Raw genomic sequence first — 13,039 nt, 5'->3', positions numbered from 1 at the left:
GGGGAGCACTGCTGTAGAGAACTGCTGGGGGGAGCACTGCTGGACACCTCTCTTTGAGGGTGCATGTAGTTGCTCCTTCTTGCAAGAATAAAATGTCCGATGTGTTTGATTTTGAACCAAGCCTCTTGAGTAATTTTTCCAACAGTTCTTTACAGATGTAACTTGCCTGAACAGTTTGATGTTAACACCAGTTTGGAAAAATGTATCACTTGTAAATAACCTCAGAAACTCAGAAAATTAAAGACAGACAAAAGAACCTGCAGTAAGATTTAATCCTGTTCATGAGTGACTGCTGAATGACAGATCCCTCTGGTTACAAAAATGGCCTTGTGTTTCTTCAGTAGAAGACAAATATTAAGAAAAGCTGGATTGGCCTCTGGCTAATCCGCTTTCTGTATACAGCTATTGAAGCTAGTGTGCTTTTCATTCAAATGGAAACAGGAAAAATAATTACAGAGGTTGCAGAGTGTAAAGTTTAAACAAATAAAGGCATGAAACAAATTAGTGCATTTAAAATAATAATAATAGAATAATAATAAAAGAAAAAAAACTCCATAAATGCTCGGAGGAAGAAGTATGAACAGCCTAACCTTCAAGTAATGCAAATTCCCTTTTCAATTCAGTTCCTAAAATGATTTAGGAAAATTTAGATCTATATATTCTGCTTTGCGGAATTACGTTGTACAGAGAACCCATAGCAATAGCTAGCAGGACTGTTTGTCTATGCATGTTTTGCTAAGAACTGTCTGTGCTGTGATTGTTAATGACACCTAAGTAGAATATCTCCTTCTGCATAAAACCGAGCCCAAATTAATTGAGAAACAGAAGATGAAGGTCATGTGTAAGTTGCCAATTGATTTACAATATTGTTTATGTTAATTATTTGGGGGATTTAAAAATGCAATCAAGCAGGCAAAAATGTATTTTAAGGGAAATGTAGTTTTTACTATGTCATGAAAGAAAATTCTGGAATTCAGGACAAATCCAATCAATACGATTTCAGCAATAAAAATCTAAACATTTTAAAGAGCATCACTAAAACATAAAAAGATATCCGTCACCATACTCTCACTTCTGAGTCCAAACAGCTGGTACATGAGCCCTTGCACAAGACATGTGGTGAATACCACATTCAACAAAGTTTTCAGTTTGTAATGTAAAAGTTGTCATGTGTGAAGCCTGATGGTGCTTTAAAAGGCAGCGAGTTCTCAGCAAACCCGTCCAGGAGAATGTAAAAACATAGCGCATCTTCAGACTTTGGAATTCCCTCCTTACAGTGTCTTTTGGTCATCTCATTTTCCTCCATCACCAACCAATCTGTGGAAGATGGAGTCATCAGTTTGGCAGAGAGCATGAGGAGTGTCAAACTCCACCGCCTTCCCAGCATGCATCACAAGCACCCGGTCACAGTCCATGATTGTGTTGATCCTGGTGAAACAAACAGCAAAGAATTAAGTGTTTAATTCGGGAATTTTATATCATAATTTGTTTTTTTAAAAGCTACAATCTTACCTAAATTTCTAGAACTCAAAAGTCTGTTTGTCTGAAATTTAACATCCTTAAATACTTTACTGCAGATATTACTGCATGAGATTCTGAACTCTGGGCAAAAAAAAAATTACTTTTCAAGACATTTGAATGAGAAAACATTCTACCTGTGTGCAATAGTGAGTACAGTTTTGTCTTGAAATTTTTCTCTGATGGTCTGTTGCAGCAGTTTTTCGGTCTTCTGATCAACGCTCGCTGTGGCTTCATCAATACACAGGACCTGCAATGATGGGAAAACAGCATCTTATGTTCCGATGTTAAAATCGAGAGGTATTTATTGGAAACAGACGCTGCAGTCAACGCTGCAATTTTGTTTGTTTGCTCTGTTTGTGCTGCAACCTTCAGATAGTAGGGTGAGAATTTGGCAGAAATAATATGAAAAACTTACTGTTTTACTGTCTTGTATTACAATTGAGGCTGCTGCTGGAGTAATGGTGTGTGGAATGTTTTCTTGACACACTTTGGGCGCCTTAATACCGATTGAGCATCATCTAAATGCAACAGCCTACCTGAGTATTGTTGTTGACCATATCCGTGCCTTTATGGGCACAGTGTTGTGGCGGACAGACCCAAACATTTCCTTTCTCCAGGTCAAGCAGCCTACAACCCTTCATTCAAAGATGCCATGCTGTCTGACTCCCCCCCCCTCAGGACCACAGGTGTAGACCTGGTACAAACCTTCCCATAAAACCCCTTCTAGTTTAAACATTCCCAGGATCTAAATCACTTTTATCACCTTTTAGGAACTTTAGCTGTCAAAATGACAATCTCCATTTCTGACCGGACTAACGAATGTACCAAGAGCATGGATGGACCTGTCTCCCCTACATCCTCTCTGTCAGTGTGACCAAATTACTTTGTGAGCTCTTCTCAGACTAGTGTCCGTAAGGCAAGTGTGATGTCCTGCAATCAATCTTGATATGAACCAGAACCAAAAATTTTTTTATTATTGTGTTCTCAATTTGAGACTTTTCTCCAAAATCACCCAGGGGAGGTCTGATAAAGCAGACACCCCCTTCAAAGGCCATGGGTCATAAAACCACACAGACCCTGGATGCAGCCAGCAGTTAGAGTCATGTTAGTGTTGTGCAATCAATGTAATGTTAGTCTTTAGTAATGTTGTGTTTCAGTCTCACAGTCTTAGTTTTCATCTTTGTTTTTTTTCATCTTCATTTTTGTTCTGTTGATGCTCAGTCTTTGTCGTTACCGCAGTCTTTCATTTTGTTACATATATTTTTCTTACAAAGCAGCATACTCTGTAACTCAAAGCTCACAACCTTTTTGTTGAAAGCCAAGGAAGAACAAGTGCCATCAGTTACTTTGAAAATCAAGCATTCTGCAAGATTAATTTTACTCAGTTTTTGTAGTTTCCCAGTGAATAATTTTTATTGAGACTGTAATCTGGCCAACTGCAGTTAGCTATCTATGTTTTGAGCCTGGAAGCTATCTTTTTGTCATTCTGAGCTGTCCAGACATCACCCAAGCAAAGTTGTCTTCACCCAAATCTACCATTCACCGGTACTCCCCTGAGCCTGTCAAAACCTTGCCGGGACCGCTGAGGGATTTATGAACCCCAGGCCTGACTACAGGTCACAGGCAGAACAACGACGGGACTCTCCAGTTCTGTGATCTCCATCAACAGTATGTATGTACAGTACGGTATCTTTGATCAAATGGGTGATGTATCAATAGCTTCCTAAACTCCTAAATTACTTTCCAAAATCTTTATTCACTTTAGTTCCACCTTCAATATTCTCTCTTTCATTTCACTACTAAGTAAAAGTTTGTTTCTGGTATACTTGTTATCTCATTATAGTCATCACGTTCACACAATACCATATTCACGTTATTCATATATTTGTATATTCAATAAATAACTTCAATTAGACCTAAATGTTGTTGAAGTGATACTTTTCTGAGTATATGGAAGGATTCGATTTCTGATGAGAATTCATGTTTCAGATTATTATTGACTGATTTTTATTTTTATTTGGATATATAACTTGTCCAGTATCGGACCCTTCTAACACGAGTGCAAATTAAATACGTCATAAAATACATTTATATTATGCTACAGTGTATTCCACTGGCTACTTTCAACAGGAAATGGCATGACACAAAGCTCATGTCATCTCAGACTGGTTTCGTGAACTGGAACTCAAATGGTCTCTACAGATCTCAATCCAACAGAGCCCCTTTAGCATGTGGTGGAACAGGAAATTCACATCATGAAGGCGCTGCCTGAAAATCCGCAGCAACTGTGTGATGCGATCATGTCAATATGGATACAAATCTCAGAGGAATGTCTCCAGCACCTTGTTAAATCTATGCCATGGCAGTTCTGAGGGCAAAAGGAGGTCCAACCCAGTGGTAGTAAAGTACTTGATTAAGTGGCCAGTGAGTGTACTGCATTTAAACAGGCACGATGTGAGTGACAATCTGTGTTGTGGTCACAGTATAATGACCACAACTTATGTCCTACCTTGGCCTGTGTCAACAGAGCTCTGGCCAGACACAACAGCTGTTTCTGCCCCATAGAGAAGCATTTTCCTCTCTCTCCCACCTCAGCATCCAGACCACCTGGCATTCACAATCATATACACAAAAGACATTAGAGGCTGCCTAATTCCATGATCATCCTTTGTTCATGCCAATGTGTCAATTTAAGCTTTTTTGAATAAAACTATGCAAGGAATGGTGCATAAAGCATTTAACAAATAAATAAACACGAGAAAACAAGCGGAGAGGGAAAAAAAACAACAAAGACAATTATGTAACAATATGAAACATAACTCTCAGAATGTCAACCAGCAACTAGAAAGCAATTGCTCATGTGACCAGACGGGAATATTAAAGGGGACGAGTTATCCTCTTTGAGTCAGGTGGTTTTAAAACAGACACACCTTAGCCTGAGAAACATCACTCTTGCTTTTCTGCTCATGCTTAATTAACTGTCATCTCAAGGTCATTGTCTCAGTTTGTCAACAACTCACCCATTCTGCTGACCACAGTGCTGAGATGGCACTGGTCCAGGACATCCAGCAGCTGCTGGTCCAGGTGTCGCCCACAGGGATCCAGATTCTCCCTGATGGTCCCGCTGAACACAAAGGGGTCCTGAGGAATAATAGCTAACCTGGACCTGCAGAGGGGGTCAACAGCACATAACAGTTTTAACAGACTGCTTTTATGATACTGTACAGGACTTGGAGAATGAAAGGAAAGCAATGGTTATCTCTCAAAATGTGTTGATTTGTCCGTGTTAGCTCACTTTGTCATGTACTTCTTTTTCCAAATGTTATCCACCACCAATTTCAGGCCTACCTAAGTTGAGACAATCCCACAGTGCCAATGTCTAGCTGATCCAGGATGATCTGACCCTGGGTGAGCTCAACCATGCGAAACAGGGCCAGGAACATCGTGGACTTGCCAGACCCCGTACGTCCCACGATGCCTATTTTCTCCCCAGGTCGCACCATCACACTCACTCCATCCAGGGCATTAGGAAGGCCCTCCCTGTAGGCCAATGCCACGTTGCGGAATTCCAACCAGCCTTGTTCAGGCCACAAAGGGGGTAGCTGTCAAAATAGAGAAGGTGAGGTGCCGATGGTAAAGAAGCAACACTGACAAATTGGAACATAAACAGTAAACACATTTGCAGAAATTGTTCACAAATTTAGCAAAAATATTTCATTTTCCATGATTAGTTTCTTGGAAGACTAGCCTAACATGTTTATTTGATGTAAATTAACAGTAAATATCAGAATTTGTGTCACACTGTTAACAGTCAAAGAGCAAAGCAGAGTCACTGAAGCCAACATATGCCTTCCAAAGGTGTGGCCACAACTACAAATATCACTGGGTGTCCATCAGTATTCACACATGTATCAACAACAATAAAAGCACTCTGGAGTTTTCTGACCACTAACATTGCTATGCGGCTATTTTCCAATGAGTCAGAAAAAGTCAGAACAAGTGCAGAAGTACAGAATCTTGAAATGGTTATGATGTGTTAATCAGGAAAAAAAAAAAATCTCTCTCTTTATGTAATCCCAGACTGACTCCATGATGTGGAGATCGGTGCTCTGTGGGACGTCATCTGCTGCACAACTCCTTGTTCTTCTCGTGGATGAAAATGGTTGGTCAGATGCCTCCCTGATGGCATTGGAATTATGCTAATTCTCCATGCCACAAAGTTGGTGAAGCAGTGTTAGAGTACCAATTTAATGCAACAGCAGTACTTAAACTTTTCTAATCTTAGATTAGATGATATTTATGATAAAGCATGTTTGTATTTTGGAAGACAAGGGTTGTAACCTAAATCTATGCAGGGATGATCTTCTCCATTGGATATGCTAGTGACCCTACCGGTTTTATTGTGACCAAAAAGCAAGTTTCACTCACTGAAGAAGGTCATGAGCTACAGTCAGGCGCTCTAGAAAAAAGATAAAGTGAAACCTGACGTTACGTTAATATCACTATCCGTTTGTGTGTCTGACCTGCGTGTTCTGAAGCTGTGGCTCGGTTGGCAGGTCCGTGGAGTATTCCACAGTTCGCTCCACGCTCACCAGCTGCATTTCAGTCTGTGTGAAGCTGAATATGAGGCCAGATAGCAGCAATGTGACGGACAGAGCGTAAGATAGGCACAAACCCACCAGACCTGACAGGAACAACAAAACCAGCAACACATCAACAATGCAGCTCATTATTAAATCCTGCATGTCATATCTGATATACTGGTGCACGGCCATCAAATGCAGCTGTTGTCTCACCTGAATCAACAGAACTAAACTGGTGCTGAATGACAGCAATCAACCCGAGACCTGTCACCACAGCAACACCAATCAGCTGCAGGCGGATGTCCAGCCACTGCATGGCAGCATTGCTAAGAAACAGGCAGCGTTGGTTCTGCTCCAGACGCTTGGCGCTCTCGTCTTCAAACCTGAAACAACAGAAAACAGTTCCTTTAGTATTGTGTGCAGCGAGCTACTCTATGACTGTGGTACGAGGGATGGCATCTGTGGAGATCCAGGTTTTTGCTAAATTATATGGAAAGTATAATTGAAGTCACCTGTGTCAGAAGTTCTGTAAAGAATATGCAGATGTTTCATTTTGATTATTTGTCATTTTTTGTCATCCAGTATGTTTTTGTTTTGTGATAGTGTACAGCATTTTTAAATAGTTTTGACAAGTGTGGTTTTGATGATAAAAGAAGTTATCTAGTCAATCCAAAGCACATGTGACTTGTTTAAGAGAGCGATATGTATTTGTGATTTTAAAAAAATTCTCGGGTTTTAAAAGAAAATAGAAAAATAGCTGAGAACCAATGATTCATGCAGGAACACAATGTGAATATTTTTGACTATGTCTTCATAATTTTAGCATTTAACAAATCCTTACCCTCTTCATATCTTGTACAGTATATGTCCAGTAAAACATGTTTTAAACAATCTTACTATGATTGCTATAAATGTCAATGACACTAAAAATGTGGGAAAATTGTTCCAATTATAAACGTTGACAATCTGATCTTGGGTTGAACAATAAACGTACCAGAACTTTATTTGTCTGCACTTATCATCAGATATATTAACCAAGTGTATATTTGAGCACATTAGTATGAACAAAATTGCAAAAGATGTATGAGGTCATGAAAAAACAGGGTCTCCTTTTGAAGAGAGCAGCTTATTTTGCAACTGTAAAATGTCCTGGAAAGTACACATTTGTAGTCTTTCATAAAGATTTCAAGGATTATACTTTAGGCGCAGAATAAAATAAAAATTCAACAGTTATATTCTTATCAGACACTTTTTAACTGCTATAGGATAATTCGGTATGCATTGAACTTTAAAAAGTTCTTTGCTGTCTCTCACCTGGCAGAGCTGCCGCTGCTCCTGATGGTTCCCAGCCCAGTCAGAGTTTCAGAGAAGTGCGAGTAGACGGGTGACAAGGTGAGGCTGCACAAGCGCTTCAGCTCGCGAGAGGTATGTCTGTAGAAGTGCTGTGTACGGTAGTAGAGCAGAGCCAGGGGGAGCAGAGGCACCAGGACCCAGGGGAGGCCGTAGCTTATCACCACCAGCATGCCCAGCAGGCCGAAAATGTTTGCCAAAAGGATGTTCAGGATGAACGGCAGGCTGTCGTCCACACTGTACAAGTCCGAGGAAAAACGGTTGAGTATACGGCCCAAAGGGGTGGTATCGAAGAAGGTCACTGTCGCCTGGCACACAAACAGAAAATTATGATTTTAGCAAACTATTACTTAATTTTCAAATTAACCACAAATGTTAAAGGTGGGAAAAAATGTATTTCTTGAATTCTTTCAGCTGCTCTAATCAAATTGTTAAAAAGAGTGGGAAACCTCCCCCAGACCGCTGAAGGGGGAGTTTTTCACTTCACTTCTGGGGGAACCGGAAGTTCCTGAAAGAGCTCCTCATGTTTCATAACTCCAGGAGGCAGTCGACACGCTTTTCTGCAATTTATTTACAACCGTAATCCCCTAAACCCTTACAGAGACCGTCTGCCCCCTGAATACAAAAAATAAGCAAATCAAAAATCTACACAAGAGGAGTTATCCACAAAAAAAATATAAACAACACAAAATAAGGACAATTACATATTGGACCGCTTTCATCTAAATCTCTGTTGGTAAATGATGTCATAGCTGATCATCAAATTGATTTAATTTATGTTACAGAAACTTATATCTCTACTTAAAAAGCGTACTCTAGATCCAGGCGTCTTAGCCAAATATACAGTGGGTACGGAAAGTATTCAGACCCCTTTAAATTTTTCACTCTTTGTTTCATTGCAGCCATTGGTTCTACTCCTTCATTGGAGTCCAGCTGTGTTTAATTAAACTGATTGGACTTGATTAGGAAAGGCACACACCTGTCTATATAAGACCTTATAGCTCACAGTGCATGTCAGAGCAAATGAGAATCATGAGGTCGAAGGAACTGTCCAAGGAGCTCAGAGACAGAATTGTGGCAAGGCACAGATCTGGCCAAGGTTACAAAATAATTTCTGCAGCACTCAAGGTTCCTAAGAGCACAGTGGCCTCCATAATCCTTAAATGGAAGAAGTTTGGGACGACCAGAACTCTTCCTAGACCTGGCCGTCCAGCCAAACTGAGCAATCGTGGGAGAAGAGCCTTGGTGAGAGAGGTAAAGAAGAACCCAAAGATCACTGTGGCTGAGCTCCAGAGATGCAGTAGGGAGATGGGAGAAAGTTCCACAAAGTCAACTATCACTGCAGCCCTCCACCAGTCGGGGCTTTATGGCAGAGTGGCCCGACGGAAGCCTCTCCTCAGTGCAAGACATATGAAAGCCCGCATGGAGTTTGCCAAAAAACACATGAAGGACTCCCAGACTATGAGAAATAAGATTCTCTGGTCTGATGAGACCAAGATTGAACTTTTTGGTGTTAATTCTAAGTGGTATGTGTGGAGAAAACCAGGCACTGCTCATCACCTGCCCAATACAATCCCAACAGTGAAACATGGTGGTGGCAGCATCATGCTATGGGGGTGTTTTTCAGCTGCAGGGACAGGACGACTGGTTGCAATTGAAGGAAAGATGAATGCGGCCAAGTACAGAGATATCCTGGAAGAAAACCTCTTCCAGAGTGCTCTGGACCTCAGACTGGGCCGAAGGTTCACCTTCCAACAAGACAATGACCCTAAGCGCACAGCTAAAATAACAAAGGAGTGGCTTCAGAACAACTCTGTGACCATTCTTGACTGGCCCAGCCAGAGCCCTGACCTAAACCCAATTGAGCATCTTTGGAGAGACCTGAAAATGGCTGTCCACCAACATTCACCATCAATTCACCTCGTACACCACCAATTCTATACGAGGCCTGATACGTTTCAAGTTATACTCGCTATTCGTATGCAATATTATTTGGAAGCACTGCATAAATATTCATTTCTATGCAGATGAAAGCTCCAGCTATATTTATTTATGAAGCCAGATGAAACAAATCAGTCTCACTTCATGTATGACTTGAAGACAAAGGCCTGGAGGACTTTACACTAGTAAATTCAGAGAAAACGTTATGGTAGTTGGCCCCAAAAACCTCAGAAGCTCAAACCATATAGTAACACTGGATAGCATCGCCTTTATCTCCAGAACTCGTGTGAGGAAACCGAGTTATTTGGGACAAGAATATGTTGTTTAATTCCCACATAAAGCAAGTTTCTGAGACCGACTACTTTCACATGCACAAAATTTGTCAGAATTAAGAATATCCGGTCTCCAAAGCGAAGCTGAAAAACTGGTCCACGCATTTGTTACGGTTAGGCTGGACTATGGAAATTTCTTATTAGCAGTATGATATGAGTACAGATGGGATTCAGCGTCACTTCACTGGCTCACTGTAATTGATTTTACAATAGAGTTTAAAATCGTTCTCCTTCGATACAAAATCTTTATTTACCATGCTCCATCATATCTTAAAAGCCTCATAGTACCATATTATCACAATAATATGCTTTACACTCAGAAAGTTTGGATTCGGGTGGCAGAGACACCTTCTCTACTGGTAAGATTGGGCTAAAAATTGTCCTTTTTGGTAAAGCTCATAGTTAGAGCTGGCTCAGACCTTAAACTATCCCATAGTATTGCTGCTAGCTGCCCGGGGACCTCCCATGATGCCCTGACTACCTCTCCTCTCCTTTCTTTCTCTCTCCATAAAATTATATGCCACTTTTGCATGTCATTAACTTTGTGACATATTTCCATCTGGTCAAATTGGAAGAAACCACAACATTTCTAAAAACAGGGGGAAAATTGAACTTCAACCCAACTCCAAATAAAAGCTTATGTTGGTGCTGTACCTGCTGAATGTGTAGATAAGGAACTATTCATTCAATATATTGTCATTATAAGGCGATAATGTGTCAATGTTCAGTTCACAGCCTGTTTCTGCTGCCACCAAGTGGGCAAAAAAGGTTTATGCAGGTTTAAAGCAGGAAAAACAAAATTGCTAGCATATTGGCAAAAACAGAACACATCCTCCAGTCGGCTCATCCACAGTTTCACACTGCCAACCTATAAGTCATCAGCCTGCTTCTAACCTTCAGCTGCTGCTGTCAAACCTAATAAAATCTCAGGCTGCTCTGCTCAGCTCTGACTGCCGGCCCAAGCTGACAGGGGCTTGGCTGCACAAATAGCAGATGACGCACCTTAAGAACCCGATCCAGAAGTCTGTTGTGGATGACAGAGGCGGCACAAATGACTCCGTAGGCAAAGAGGAAGGCTCGGAGGGCAGTGAAGACAGTGTTGGCCGTGGCAATGGAGCTGTAAACTGTCAGGTAAAACTTGACATCCAAGGTCATGTTGTTGGAGAGGAACATTTGCATAGAGGACAGAGGAGATCTGGATGGGTAGATGTGAATATTTCATTTCAGTGAAGTGGTTGAAAAAGGACAGGAAGAAGACCATTAGCAAAAAAAAAGGTACTTCAGAGTACAACAATAATCTGTTTGTTTCTATGCTTGCCTTTTCTAAGTTAAATTACAATAACTGTAATAACTGCATTTTTACAAGTAATTATAAGCTTTCACAGATAATGGATGATGGTGTTAGTTATACCAGTGGAATATACACCAATCAACCATGACATGAAAACCACTGACAGGTAAAGCATTAAATATAATACAACAGCCCGGCAAAATAACCCTTCCTTCATAAAGATTATACATTTCATTTGTTATTCATTTTAAAGCTCGTTGTAAAGTGTGGTGCTGTTGAACTGTACACGGTTATACTGAGAGGTGTTTCTAATACTTTGTTAACTCAATTGATTTTAACAAAATCCAAATGTTCCAAACCTATTTGGATATAAATCTTAATGTTGTAAAATGTATTGTGAAATTATAATGGTCTCTATCACAAAACATAAATTCATAGAATTTAATAAAAAAAATTGCTGATTGGTCAACTCACATTAGCCCGCCAGGTGAGAAAAGCAGCAGGTGCGTTGAGCTGAAAGCTTCTGAAAAAGAACCATTAATCCTGGTGGAACCATTGTTGTTCAGCTCTGAAATCCAGTGGGACAGCCACCAGTCGGACACATTCTTAGACGCTAAATCACAAAATTGAAGGAAAAAAAAAAGGAGCACAACGTTAAAATGAGTCTAGTTTTCTTTTTTTTTTGGACAAAATACACACCCAAGAATACGAAAGTGGTGGTTAAAACAAACAAAATACTGATAGTTTACAGCACAAATTCTTTCTTTTGAATAAACTCCGGCATTTTGTAAATACGTATAAAGTTATTAAAAGCAGTGCAGCGTTTTAAATAGAAGGCCATAGATGTTGTCAGGTGACTGATGTAGTAAATTTCACATCATTAACCTGAGAAAATTACTTAACAAAGCCATTAGATTTTTTTTTTTTATTTCTGTGTATACTTTGTTATAATAGATACTGGATTATCTTGTTTAATGTTTGACTTTTGAGTAATTGCTGTCTACAAATATGTGATGGACAACAGAAATAAACAAATAGTATAAATGTAATACATTACTAATTGAGTAAAAAAAAAAAAGAAGAGCATCACAGCATTTCAGCTGCAGTGTGAACAAAGTCTTGAGGTGTTTACATGATGTGAAAAATCTGCTGAGAGTCAACTCAGTCAGTCAATCAATCGGTCGGTCGCTTCCTCCCTTCCTCCTTCCCTCCCTCCCTCACACCATTCTAAGAAGCAGTGTGGTCATTCCAAACCTTGCATGAAGAGCAAAGACATTAAGATGGAGGTGGCCAGCATTCCGCCCACAGCGACCCAGTAGGTCCGGTACACTCTCCACGTCAGCCCTCCCACCTGCTTCTGCTCTTCCCCCAACAGGTCTGGATCATCATCCACGCAGAGATCGAGGGGTAAACACGCCACCTCCTCATCCTGCTCCACAACGTCTGGTTGCGAGGGGGAAAAAAAAGAAAAGAGGTTTGTCCGATTTTTCAACAGCAATACAAGATAACATAAATAGTCAGTAGCATTTGAAAAGATGAAACTGTTATGGAGCATTTCTGAGCCAGCTTTTTAAATGAAATTTGTAAAATTGCTGAAATGAAAACTTATTGAAAAGGGAGACTTCCTAAATATTTCTAACAGAAATGGAGAGATAAGACAAGAAGTTGCTACGTCTGATTTATTGTCCATATTGTTAATAAAAAAAATATTAAAGAGTCTATAGACATGCCAGCAGTTCAGTAAATAGGCACAGCGGCGCCTTGAGCTGAATGCTGATGCCAGCATGGGTCTTTAATTCAAACAACCTTATTTTTCTGTTAGGAGCTTCTTCTGAGAATAGCGTACCAGTGCACACAAGCAAACAAACAAATCAGTCACCAAGCATATTAAGCATCATAAATAAATCCAGTTTAAGAACATCACATTAATATTAAATCATAAAATCTAAAGGTCATATACAGTGGGTACGGAAAGTATTCAGACCCCTTTAAATTTTTCACTCTTTGTTTCATTGCAGCCA

General features: G+C 40.2%; 1 protein-coding gene across 1 annotated transcript; it reads right to left on the bottom strand.

Annotated features, from left to right (window-relative positions):
- Nucleotides 1-254: 254 nt before the first annotated feature.
- On the bottom strand, nt 255-12,415 carry LOC138615691 (ATP-binding cassette sub-family C member 10-like). The gene is made up of 11 exons (XM_069689447.1): nt 12,273-12,415; nt 11,493-11,631; nt 10,730-10,922; nt 7,419-7,762; nt 6,318-6,487; nt 6,045-6,205; nt 4,870-5,123; nt 4,542-4,687; nt 4,031-4,128; nt 1,656-1,768; nt 255-1,428 (listed from the first exon to the last, which is right to left on the bottom strand). The coding sequence occupies exons 1-11, from the start codon at nt 12,313-12,315 to the stop codon at nt 1,293-1,295; spliced, it is 1,797 nt and encodes a 598-aa protein (XP_069545548.1). The 5' UTR covers nt 12,316-12,415; the 3' UTR covers nt 255-1,292.
- Between the last annotated feature and the right edge of the window lie 624 nt (nt 12,416-13,039).

Source organism: Brachyistius frenatus, unplaced genomic scaffold (genome assembly GCF_029030835.1).
Source record: "Brachyistius frenatus isolate BFR_SWC_R1_liver_20210118 unplaced genomic scaffold, ASM2903083v1 Contig_7, whole genome shotgun sequence".
In the NCBI taxonomy this organism is placed as follows: Eukaryota; Metazoa; Chordata; class Actinopteri; family Embiotocidae; genus Brachyistius; species Brachyistius frenatus.
The sequence above is the reverse complement of the archived record's forward strand: the minus strand, read 5'-3'. Positions and strand labels throughout refer to the sequence as shown.